This window comes from Salmo salar, chromosome ssa13 (genome assembly GCF_905237065.1).
Source record: "Salmo salar chromosome ssa13, Ssal_v3.1, whole genome shotgun sequence".
Taxonomy (NCBI): Eukaryota; Metazoa; Chordata; class Actinopteri; order Salmoniformes; family Salmonidae; genus Salmo; species Salmo salar.
This window is the reverse complement of record NC_059454.1, coordinates 35,943,837-35,957,529: the sequence shown is the minus strand read 5'-3', so window position 1 is coordinate 35,957,529 and position 13,693 is coordinate 35,943,837. Positions and strand designations below refer to the sequence as shown.

General features: G+C 42.6%; 1 protein-coding gene across 1 annotated transcript in view; it reads right to left on the bottom strand.

Moving 5' to 3' along the window:
- Positions 1-13,693, bottom strand: part of LOC106567229 (prickle planar cell polarity protein 3-A) — a 38,140-nt gene that overhangs the window by 6,916 nt on the left and 17,531 nt on the right. The window contains exons 4-6 of the mRNA XM_014136269.2: positions 8,686-8,869; positions 8,386-8,499; positions 1,522-1,659 (exon numbers count right to left, since the gene is read on the bottom strand). Coding sequence (XP_013991744.2) covers positions 1,522-1,659; positions 8,386-8,499; positions 8,686-8,869 — 436 coding nt within the window. The remainder of the gene's footprint in view (positions 1-1,521; positions 1,660-8,385; positions 8,500-8,685; positions 8,870-13,693) is intronic.

Here is a 13,693-nt window from a genome sequence, read left to right as displayed (position 1 = left end):
AGACCTCAGAAAAACAATTGTAGACCTCCACAAGTCTGGTTCATCCTTGGGAGAAATTTCCAAACGCCTGAAGGTACCACGTTGATCTGTACAACAATAGTACGCAAGTATAAACACCATGGGACCACGCAGCCATCATACTGCTCAGGAAGGAGACACATTCTGTCTCCTAGAGATGAACGTACTTTGGTGCGAAAAGTGCAAATCAATCCCAGAACAACAGCGAAAAACCTTGAAGATGTTGGCGGAAACAGGTCCAAAAGTATCTATATCCACAGTAAAACGAGTCCTGTATCGACATAACCTGAAAGGCTGCTCAGCAAGGAAGAAGCCACTGCTCCAAAACAGCAATAAAAAAGCCAGACTACGGTTTGCAACTGCAGATGGGGACAAAAATCATACTTTTTGGAGAAATGTCCTCTGGTCTGATGAAACAAAAATATTATTGTTTGGCCATAATGACCATCATTATGTTTGGAGGAAAAAGGGGGAGGCTTGCAAGCTGAAGAACACCATCCCAACCGTGAAGCACGGGGGTGGCAGCATCATGTTGTGGGGGTGCTTTGCTGCAGGAGGGACTGGTGCACTTCACAAAATAGATGGCATCATGAGGGAGGAAAATGATGTGGATATATTGAAGCAACATCAAGACATTAGTCAGGAAGTTAAAGCTTGGTCGCAAATGGGTCTTCCAAATGGACAATGACCCCAAGCATACTTCCAAAGTTGTGGCAAAATGGTTTAAGGACAACAAAGTCAAGGTATTGGAGTGGCCATCAAAAAGCCCTGACCTCCATCCCATAGAAAATGTGTGGGCAGAACTGAAAAGGTGTGTGCAAGCCACTGGGAATGTGATGAAAGAAATAAAAGCTGAAATAAATCACTCTACTATTATTCTGACATTTCACATTCTTAAAATAAAGTGGTGATCCTAACAGACCTAAAACAGGGAATATGTACTAGGATTAAATGTCAGGAATTGTGAAAAACTGAGTTTAAATGTATTTGGCTAAGGTGTATGTAAACTTCCAATTTCAACTGTATGTGCCTGGCTTGGTGTGTATTTCAGTATCTGGTATTTAAAATGCTTTTTTCTGTGTATTTGAGTCTTTTCAAAAGAGCCCAAAATAAGTATCTTTATTTGAGTATTTGAATGGTTATTTGTAAAAACCAAATAGTCTAACAAATTGTATTTGAGAGTATTTTAAAATACTTATTTCAAAAACTATTTTTAAATACCTGGGTTAAATGCATGGGAGTGTATTTGAGTATTTTAAAATACTTTACAAGTTTATTTCAAAATACATACAATTATTAAACTACTTGTATTTTCAAATAAAATGTGAAAACTTACTTCAAATGTGAAAATAATTGAGATATTTGAACCCAGGTCTGATACATACACCAAAAACCAGAGAATTCCCTAAATCCTCCTGTCTCCATCTCCCTGGTCCCTCACTCTCACTGTATCCATCCCACCCTAGTCTCCTTCCTGATCTCCCTTCCCTCAGCAGTATCCACCTGTTGGCAGATGGCTCCGGTCATGGTGACAGGGAACAGTCTGACCATGCCTCTGCCCAGGTTCTCTCTTTTCCTCTGCTGACTGAACATACGCAGCTCCTTCTTTTCCTCTTCATCCAGATGGTTACAGTATTGAGGCTGGAAACACAAAACACATACAGAAGTTATAATGCTGACTCCAGCAGAACAAACTAGTGAGGAACAAAACAAAACGACAGTACCAGTCAAAAGTTTGGACACCTACTCATTCAAGTTTTTTTTATTTTGTACTATTTTCTACATTGTAGAATAGTAGTGAAGACGTCAAACTATGAAATAACACATATGGAATTATGTAGTAACCAACAACAAAAAAGTATTAAACAAATCAAAATATATTTTATTTGAGGTTCTTCAAAGTAGCCACAGCTTTGCACATTCTTGGCATTCTCTCAACCAGCTTCAGGAGGAATGATGTTCCAACAGTCTTGAAGGAGTTCCCACATAAGCTGAGCACTTGTTGGCTGCTTTTCCTTCGCTCTGCACTCCAACTCATCCCAAACCATCTTAATTGGGTTGAGGTCAGGTGATCGTGGAGGCCATGTCATCTGATTCAGCACTCCTTCACTCTCCTTCTTGGTAAAATAGCCCTTACACAGCCTGAAGGTGTGTTGGGTCATTGTCCTGTTGAAAAACAAATGATAGTCTCACTAAGCCCAAACCAGATTGGATGGCGTATCGCTGCCGAATGCTGTGGTAGCCATACTGGTTAAGTGTGCCTTGAATTCTAAATAAATCACAGACAGTGTCCCCAGCAAAGCACCCCCACACCATAACACCTCCTCCTCCATGCCTCACGGTGCGAACCACACTTGCAAGATCATCCGTTCACCTACTCTGCGTCTCACAAAGACACTGCGGTTGGAACCAAAAGTCTCAAATTTGGACTCATCAGACCAAAGGGCAGATTCCCACCGGTCTAATGTACATTGCTTGTGTTTCTTGGCCAAAGAAAGTCTCTCCTTCTTATTTTTTATTTTGTATTTAACTAGGCAAGTCAGTTAAGAACAAATTCTTATTTACAATGACGGCCTACCAAAAGGCCTCCTGCGGGGACGGGGACTAAAAATAAAAAATAAATACAATATAAACATAGGACAAAACACGTGTCACAACAAGAGACAACACTACATAAAGAGAGACCTAAGACAACAACATAGCAAGGCAGCAACACATGACAACACAGCATGATAGCAACACAACATAACAACATGGTAGCGGCACAAAACATGGTACACACATGATTGGGCACAGACAACAGCACAAAGGGCAAGGTAGAGACAACAATGCATCACAAATCAGCCACAACTGTCAGTAAGAGTGTTCATGATTGAGTCTTTGAATGAAAAGATTGCGATAAAACTGTCCAGTTTGAGTGTTTGTTGCAGCTCGTTCCAGTCGCTAGCTGCAGCGAACTGAAAAGAGGAGCGACCCAGGGATGTGTGTGCTTTGGGGACCTTTAACAGAATGTGACTGGCAGAATGGGTGTTGTATGTGGAGGATGAGGGCTGCGGTAGATATCTCAGATAGGAGAGAGTGAGGCCTAAGAGGATTTATAAATAAGCATCAACCAGTGGGTCTTGCGACGGGTATACAGAGACGACCAGTTTACAGAGGAGTAAAGAGTGCAGTGATGTGTCCTATAAGGAGCATTGGTTGCAAATCTGATGGCCGAATGGTAAAGAACATCTAGCCGCTCGAGAGCACACTTACCTGCCGATCTATAAATTACGTCTCCGTAATCTAGCATGGGTAGGATGGTCATCTGAATCAGGGTTAGTTTGGCAGCTGGGGTGAAAGAGGAGCAATTACAATAGAGGAAACCAAGTCTAGATTTAACTTTAGCCTGCAGCTTTGACGTGCTGAGAGAAGGACAGTGTACCATCTAGCCATACTCACAAGTACTTGTATGAGGTTACTACCTCAAGCTCTAAACCCTCAGACAGTAATCACACCTGTGGGAAGAGGGGCATTCTTCTTACCAAACCACGTCCTTTGTTTTGGAGGTGTTCAGAACAAGTTCAAGGGTAGAGAAAGCTTGTTTGACACTAAGAAAGCTTTGTTGTAGAGCATTTAACACAAAATCCGGGGAGGGGCCAGCTGAGTGTAAGACTATAATCTGCATATAAATGGATGGGAGAGCTTCCTACTGCCTGAGCTATGTTGTTGATGTAAATTGAGAAGAGCGTGGGGCCTAGGATTGAGCCTTGGGGATTCTCCCTTGGTGACAGGCAGAGGCTGAGACAGCAGATTTTCTGACTTTATACACTGCACTCTTTGAGAGAGGTAGTTAGCAAACCACTCCTTAGCCAGCCCACAAGAATGGAATGGTCTACCGTATCAAAAGTTTTGGCCAAGTCAATAGAAATAGCACCACAATATTGCTTAGAATCAAAAGGCAATGGTGACATCATTGAGGACCTTTAAGGTTGCAGTGACACATCCATAACCTGAACAGAAACCAGATTTCATACCAGAGAGAATACTATAGACATCAAGAAAGCCAGTCAGTTGATTATTGACATGTTTTTCCAACACTTTTGATAGACCGAGCAAATTAGAAATAGGCCTATAACATTTAGGATCAGCTTGATCTCCCCATTAAATAAAGGACAAACGGTGGCTGCCTTCCAAGCAATGGGAACCTCCCCAGAAAGGAGAGACAGGTTAAAAAGGTTGGCAATAGGCTTGGCGATAGGGGCAGCAACCTTAAAGAAGAAAGGGTCTAAACCATCTGACCCAGATGTTTTTTTGGGCTGAAGTTTAAGGACCTCCTTTAGCACCTCGGACTCAGTGACTGCCACATCATCAACCATATCATCAACATTAAGGGACATGGGCAGCTGTGAGGAGGAGGGTTTATTCTCCAGGTCTTTAACCGTTTTCCAGAACGTCTTGGGGTTAGACCCACAGAGAGAGTACTGCTCCTTAACCTGTTGGGGGTAGGGGGCAGTATTTGCACGGCCGGATAAAAAACGTACCCGATTTAATCTAGTTATTACTACTGCCCAGAAACTAGAATATGCATATAATTATTGGCTTTGGATAGAAAACACCCTAAAGTTTCTAAAACTGTTTGAATGGTGTCTGTGAGTATAACAGAACTCATATGGCAGGCAAAAACCTGAGAAGATTCCTTACAGGAAATGACCTGTCTGACAAGTTCTTGTTCTTCTTGGCTCTGTTTATTGAAAACTGAGGATCTTTGCTGTAACGTGACACTTCCTACGGCTCCCATAGGCTCTCAGAAGGCGGGAAAAAGCTGAATGATGTAATTCCAGCCACTGGCTGAAAAACATTAGCGCTTTTGGTAAGTGCTCTATCAGAGGACAATGGGACGGAGGCGCGTGCACGAGTCGACCCCGTGTTTTTATTTTCTCTCTCTTTGGACGTAAACACGCTTTCCCGGTCGGAATATTATCGCTTTTTTACGAGAAAAATGGCATAAAAATTGATTTTAAACAGCGGTTGACATGCTTCGAAGTACGGTAATGGAATATTTAGAAATGTTTTGTCATGAAATGCGTTGTGCGCGTCACCCTTCTTTACCATTCGGATAGTGTCTTGAACGCACAAACAAAACAGAGGATATTTGAACATAACTATGGATTATTTTGAACCAAACCAACATTTGTTATTGAAGTAGAAGTCCTGGGAGTGCATTCTGACGAAGAACAGCAAAGGTAATAACATTTTTCTTATAGTAAATCTGACTTTGGTCAGGGCTAAACTTGGTGGGTGTCTAAATAGCTAGCCCTGTGATGCCGGGCTATCTACTTAGAATATTGCAAAATGTGCTTTCACCGAAAAGCTATTTTAAAATCGGACATAGCGAGTGCATAGAGGAGTTCTGTATCTATAATTCTTAAAATAATTGTTATGTTTTTTGTGAACGTTTATCGTGAGTAATTGAGTAAATTCACCGGAAGTTTGCGGGGGGTATGCTAGTTCTGAACGTCACATGCTAATGTAAAAAGCTGTTTTTTGATATAAATATGAACTTGATTGAACAAAACATGCATGTATTGTATAACATAATGTCCTAGGGTTGTCATCTGATGAAGATCATCAAAGGGTAGTGCTGCATTTAGCTGTGGTTTGGGTTTATGTGACATTATATGCTAGCTTGAAAAATGGGTGTCTGATTATTTCTGGCTGGGTACTCTGCTGACATAATCTAATGTTTTGCTTTCGTTGTAAAGCCTTTTTGAAATCGGACAGTGTGGTTAGATTAACGAGAGTCTTGTCTTTAAAATGGTGTAAAATAGTCATATGTTTGGGAAATTGAAGTAATAGCATTTCTAAGGTATTTGAATAACGCGCCACAGAATTCCACTGGCTGTTACGTAGGTGGGACGATTTTGTCCCGCCGACCCTAGAGAGATTAAAGTAACTAACTTGCCTTCTGGATAGCCTGAGTGCACTTATTTCTCATTTGCCTGAACGATAGCCAGTCAGCCTGAGTATGCGTGTGCCGAGCTTCGTCAAATGCAATTCTTCAGGTGGGGTAACTCTGCAAGATCACAGTCGAACCTGGGGCTGAACCTGTTTTTAATTCTCATTTTCTTTATGGGGGCGTGTTTGTTAACAATACCACTGAAAATATCAAAAAAGAAGGTCCAAGTGTCTTCGACAGAGGGGATCAAGCTGATTCTATACCATTTTACAGAGGCCAGTTCATGAAGGAAGGCTTGCTCATTAAAGTTTTTTAGCAAGCGTCTATGACAAATCAGGACAGGTCGTTTCACTGAGCAGTCGTTACGAACACAGGCTGTAAAACAGTGATCACTAAGGTCATTACAGAAAACACCAGACTGATACCTATAAGGATTATTTGTGAGGATAATATCAAGGAGAGTAGCCTTTTCTTGATGTTTGGAGTCATGCCTTGTGGGATTGGTAATAATCTGAGAAAAATGTAGGTAGTGTAACGGTCGTCGTACGTAGTGGACCAAGGTGCAGCGGGTTGAGTGCTCATAGTGACTTTATTAGAACACGTAAACAAACAAGAAAACGATCAAACGAACAGTGTTGCATGCTAACACACAGCAGTACAACAACAACTTCCCACAAAGGGACAGGTGAAACAGGGCTACCTAAGTATGACTCTCAATCAGCAACAACGATGTACAGCTGTTCCTGATTGAGAGCCATACCAGGCCAACACAAAGAAATACACAACATAGAAAAACCATAGAAATACAAAACAAGAACATTACCCAAAAACCCCGGAACACTTAAATCAAACACCCCTCTACATAAATACATAAACCCCAAACCACATAAAACAAATACCCCCTGCCACGTCCTGACCAAACTACAATAAACAATAACCCCTTATACTGGTCAGGACGTGACAGGTAGTCCCATTGCTTTAGGACTTGGTCAGGTGGTTTAAGCATGTCCCAGTTTAGGTCACCTAGCAGGACAAATTCAGACTCAGTATAAGGGGCCAGGAGAGATCTTAGGGCAGGTAGGGTACAGGCCGGTGCTGATGGAGGACGATAGCACCCAGCAACAGTCAACAAAGAGCTATTTGAAATTGTAATGCTTAAAACCAGCAAATCAAATTGTTTGGGGACAGACTTGGTGGAGACACCCGAGCACTGAAGGTGATCCTTGGTAAAGATTGCCACTCCCCCACCTTTGGAAGATCTGTCTTGCCGGAAAAGGTTATAACCAGAAAGGTTAACATCAGTATTCAAAACTCTTCCTTAACCACGTCTCTAATGACCAACACATCTGGATTGGAGCTGTAAACCCACACTTTCAATTGATCAGAGCACAAGTTAGAATTGGGGCTAGCAACAATAGATGGGCCAGGTTGTACATGCACATTTCCAGATATCATCAACAGTAATACAATCAAGGCACGGCATAGGACAGGGAGAGCTCTGCATTGCTGGTTTATGACATCTGAATGTTACAAATGTCCTTTAGTAGTGGTTTCTTTGCAGCAATTTGACCATGAAGGCCTGATTCACAAGATCTCCTCTGAACAGTTGATGTTGAAATGTGTCTGTTACTTGAACTCTGAAGCATTTATTTGGGCTGCAATTTATGAGGCTGGTAACTCTAATGAACGTGTCCTCTGCAGCAGAGGTAACTCTGGGTCTTCCTTTCCTGTGGCGGTCAGTTTCATCATAGCGCTTGATGGTTTCTGTGACTGCACTTGAAGAAACTTTCAAAGTTCTTGAAAGTTTCCGGATGATGGACTGTTGTTTCTCTTTGCTTATTTGAGCTGTTCTTGACATAATATGGACTTGGTCTTTTACAAAATAGGGCTATCTTCTGTATACCACCCCTACCTTGTCACAACACAACTGATTGGCTCAAACACATTAAGGAAAGAAATTCCAGAAATTAACTTTCAAGACACACCTGTTAATTGAGATGCATTCCAGGTGACTACCTCATGAAGCTGGTTGAAAGAATGCCAAGAGTGTGCAAAGCTGTCATCAAGGCAAAGGGTGGCTACTTTGAACAATTGTTTAACACTTTTTTGGTTACTACATGATTCCATGTGCTATTTCATAGTTTTGATGTCTTCACTATTATTCTACAATGTAGAAAATAGTAAAAAATTATAAAATATCTATTTTTTAAAAACTGGAATGAGTAGGTGTGTCCAAACTTGTGACTGTTACTGTACATTACAGCCCAGAGGCTAGGGAAACCAAAATCTCACACAGACATGCAGTACAGTATTAAAGAATAGTTATAATGCTGAGTCAGAAAAGCATCACAGAAAACAATCATATTACAGCCCAGGGGCTTTAGAACAACCAAAACCCCACACAGAGTTACAGTATTAGCGACTGTTACCTCACTGTCGTGAGCTGGTAGCTGGTGGAGGAGCTGTTTTATGCGGTACCTCTCTCCTGAGCTGTTAGCATAGGGCACTCTGTCCTCCGGGATACAGCTGAAATACTGATACACCTGCATTAAAACAAGCATGTTCAGACACACACTTCTTTGAGAGGGGCTGCGAGGCAATTTTTTTTTTACCCTGTGTGTATGCAAATAAGAATGAGTGTTGAAGTTTAAACATACAGGTAACTGTCAAAATAATGGAAACGCATGAGTAAATGAGCATTGCCAAGTATATTGAAAGCTGGTTCTGACCTGTTCAGGCTTGAGTCCAGGCGGGACCCAGGTGTACTCCTCGGAGGCACAGCCTGAGTCGTCGTCGGAGATGGAGTGTCTCTGGAGGTCTGAGACCAGTTTCACCATCATCCTCTCCAGCTGGCCCGGCACTGTCCGCACTGCATGCTCCTCACGCACACACTTACAGTGCACACAGATCTTCCTGTGGATGAAAAGAGTGATGGTGGGAACAATGCATGGCAACCAGAATACTACACAGATCTTCCTGTGGATGAAAAGAGAGGAGGACAACAGGTCCAATACATGCAACACCCACCAAACTAAGATATTTTTAACACATCCTACTATCTAATCATAAAAACATGCCATTGATTGCCAACCGCTCCAATAGACTCATACACATGCCCACAAATCTATAGTGTCAGTAGTCAAGTATTCCATGGCATGAACATACTTTGCGTTGGATACATGATGTAATTAGCAAGCCCACAAACATTCTTGAGCATGACTCAATATGACTCCCTGCATTACAGTCACGCATTACTAAGACAACAGCAGGTGTTCATCCAAGGAGAGGCACATCACAAACTCGGACACACAGACCCAGTGAAAATACTCACTGCGCAGAAGCGAAAACGAACATGTAGTCAAACTGCAAACTGACATGCACACCCGCATTCAGTGTAACAGTGACACGGTCGGACACACACCTAACTGGATGAGGTCGCTGACCGTTCTCCGATTACCTGATGAGAGACTGACCCCTGCTCATTGAGGGGTCATATTTAACACCTTGTCACCTATGGTAAACACACTGGTACGTCTCATTTCTTCTTGAATCAGACCCTGCATATCAAAAGGAAACTCCACTCAAAAACGATCTTGATGATGCGTTTTACAATATCTTAACCTGACTGCTGACATGCAAAACATTTTGGGTCTGTATCAGAGGACTAACACAAATATCGACTGAGTGGATTTTTCCTTTAGGATTCCCACCATTGCTCTATCACTCCGCTGAGCTAGCAGGAAATGAGGTCACTGATGTAAGCCTGGGCGTCCCACAGTGGTTAATACAGATGTAGGATCTTAATTTGAGTCAGTCTGCTACAGCAGAAAAATGATCCTGCAGGAACAGGAAATGCTTTTTGTAAGGTAAACTTACGTCTGAAATTTCTAAGTGAAAAATTACACATTTCAGAAGCCTTTTTAAACCTCAAATACACCACAAGTTTTAAATGACCTGCATTGCAGAAAAGTTTATCCTGCAACAGGTTGATTAAATTAAGATCCTACATCTATAGCAGGAGGAGGAGGAAGACACCAGCTCTGGGATGTCATATCTTTCCTCAGAATCAATCTGTAATTGGGCCTGTCTGTATGTGGGATTGATCATGGGAGAAAGGTTTTGTACAGTACGTGTTAATGTATGTGTAAGCATTACGTGTGTGTGGATGCATCAGTGTGTTGGCTGCTGCATATACAGTATCTCTCTGGCTCTTGCGTGATTGCATAACAAGCCCTCAGCTGGTATTTGTGGCTCAAGGCCTGTTCCTCAGGCACAGATGGAGGACAAAGCCGCTTTGCTTAGACACACCCCAGCCCCCCCACCCCTTAACTCAGCCATAACCAAAACACCAGCTCTAAACACACCCACTCTCTCTCTGACCAGAGGTCAATCCTTTCATGTGGATAAACATCATTCACCATCAGCCAGTCCCCTGTTTTAAAGTCTCCCACCCCATCCTTACTACTATTACCTTCCCATTAAAATATTAAACTGTTGGGCTTTCCTGTCCGATCTTTATTCTGCTGCTATTCAGTCTGCTGATACTATGATATCTATGCTTTAGCTGTACATTTACTTTTGTTCCTAAATGGATTGCTTCCATCACTGGCTGCCGTAGCTCCTTATAAGGCCAGGTTGTAGTGCAGCAGGTCCAGTATAAATCATGGTAAACTTAGCAGGTCACCTCAGGGTAAGCCATTCTGGCAAGACTCACTAGCCACAATCTGGCCCCAGCTGTTGTCCTCAGAGCCTTTGTACACTGTACATGCATGCATGTAAGAGGCACAGTGAGACACCGTGGTGTGTGTGTGTGTGTGTGTGTGTGTGTGTGTGTGTGTAAGTGTGTGTAATACAGATGACTTCCAGCATGCAGGCAGCAGGAAAACCACTACAGATGTACCAGGAAATGTTATCCAGCCACCCACCAACTACTCAAAATGACAGGGAGGTTTATCAGTAAAATAAATCAGAAAAGAGTTGTTCAGAGTATAGTTGCCAAGTCCAACATTAAACCTAATTACATCAGCCAGAGCTAGAGAGCAGTTTCTAAACCAATTTATTTTAAATGATAAGGACTGTGTGCAAATGGGCTTGAGTGTTATTAACCTAGTTGTATCTTCTTGCCAGCCAGGAAAGACATCTAGCTGGCCATTAAGAGTATATTTAGCTATGCTCAGATGGAATGCCAGGAGGGCACACACAGCCTCATCAGCCACACCCAGCTACTGCCACCAAGAGGGCCTCAGAAATTACCAGCATCGTTACTGTGGTTACAGAGCATGAGCAGATGCTGATTTGATCTGTTTAGCTTGTAATCCGTGTTACGCCTCTGTGTCAGCGCACTGTGGCTGTAACAGTTGTTGTTGAGGCATCTTTCTTTGTGTTGATGTGTAAACAGTGAGACTGGTGGTGGATAATCCCATACATGATTGACTGATGGGCAGTAGGATACAGTAAAGCAGTGTAGGCTGCTTTTCTACTCTGCTCCTGGGGCACATCACAAACTAGTACTATACATTTAGATAAACAATACAGTATATACACACTTCTTATATCCTCTACAAAAATAGCGTGTGAAGAATCCATGTCAGGGATGTGCATCTTTCAAGACGATTCCCTGTAACTCAGTTGGTAGAGCATGGTGTTTGCAACGCCAGGGTTGTGGGTTCTATTCCCACGGGGGGCCAGCACAGAAAAAAAATGTATGAAATGAAATGTATGCATTCACTACTGTGAGTCGCTCTGGATAAGAGCGTCTGCTAAATGACTAAAATGTAAATGTAAAAATGATTAGATTTATATGGGCTCCGATATGTGATTAAAAAAATAATATATACAGTATATCACAAAAGTGAGTACACCCCTCACATTTTTGTAAATATTTGAGTATATCTTTTCATGTGACAACACTTAAGAAATGACACTTTGCTACAATGTAAAGTAGTGAGTGTACAGCTTGTATAACAGTGTAAATGTGCTGTCCCCTCAAAATAACACAACACACAGCCATTAATGTCTAAACCGCTGGCAACAAAGTGAGTACACAAAAGTAAAAATATCCAAATTGTGCCCAAAGTGTCAATATTTTGTGTGGCCACCATCATTTTCCAGCACTGCCTTAACCCTCTTGGGCATGGAGTTCACCAGAGCTTCACAGGTTGCCACTGGAGTCTTCTTCCACTCCTCCATGATGACGTCACAGAGCTGGTGGATGTTAGAGACCTTGCACTCATCCACCTTCCGTTTGAGGATGCCCCACAGATGCTCAATAGGGTTTAGGTCTGGAGACATGCTTGGCCAGTCCATCACCTTTACCCTCAGCTTCTTTAGCAAGGCAGTGGTCGTCTTGGAGGTGTGTTTGGGGTCGTTATCATGTTGGAATACTGCCCTGCGGCCCAGTCTCCGAAGGTAGGGGATCATGCTCTGCTTCAGTATGTCACAGTACATGTTGGCATTCATGGTTCCCTCAATGAACTGTAGCTCCCCAGTGCCGGCAGCACTCATGCAGCCCCAGACCATGACACTCCCACCACCATGCTTGACTGTAGGCAAGACACACTTGTCTTTGTACTCCTCACCTGGTTGCCGCCACACACGCTTGACACCATCTGAACCAAATAAGTTTATCTTGGTCTCATCAGACCACAGGACATGGTTCCAGTAATCCATTTCCTTAGTCTGCTTGTCTTCAGCAAACTGTTTGCGGGCTTTCTTGAGCATCATCTTTAGAAGAGGCTTCCTTCTGGGACGACAGCCATGCAGACCAATTTGATGCAGTGTGCGGCGTATGGTCTGAGCACTGACAGGCTGACCCTCCACCCCTTCAACCTCTGCAGCAATGCTGGCAGCACTCATACGTCTATTTCCCAAAGACAACCTCTGGATATGACGCTGAGCACATGCACTCAACTTCTTTGGTCGACCATGGCGAGGCCTGTTCTGAGTGGAACCTGTCCTCTTAAACCGCTGTATGGTCTTGGCCACCGTGCTGCAGCTCAGTTTCAGGGTCTTGGCAATCTTCTTATAGCCCAGGCCATCTTTATGTAGAGCAACAATTCTTTTTTTTTCAGATCCTCAGAGAGTTCTTTGCCATGATTTGCCATGTTGAACTTCCAGTGACCAGTCAGTATGAGGGAGTGTGAGAGCAATGACACCAAATTTAACACACCTGCTCCCCATTCACACCTGAGACCTTGTAACACTAACGAGTCACATGACACCGGGGAGGGAAAATGGCTAATTGGGCCCAATTTGGATATTTTCACTAAGGGGTGTACTCACTTTGTTACCAGCGATTTAGACATTAATGGCTGTGTGTTGAGTTATTTTGAGGGGACAGCAAATTTACACTGTTATACAAGCTGTACACTCACTACTTTACATTGTAGCAAAGTGTCATTTCTTCAGTGTTGTCACATGAAAAGATATACTGAAATATTTACAAAAATGTAACGAAAAATACATTAGACAAAAGACTTTACAATTGACATAAATGTATAAACATTAACATGTAGTGTGCATGTGTGTGCATCTATCAGTTACACAGATGCCAGCACATATAGTACACACAACAAGTAGGTCACATGGGGAGAGGCCGTTGTGCCGCGACATGTTTTATTTGTTTTTTTGAAACCAGGTTTGCTGTTCACTTGCGCTATATGAGACGGAAGGAAGTTCCATGCAATCATGGCTCTGTAGAATACTGCATGTTTCCTTGAATTTGTTCTGGACCTGGAG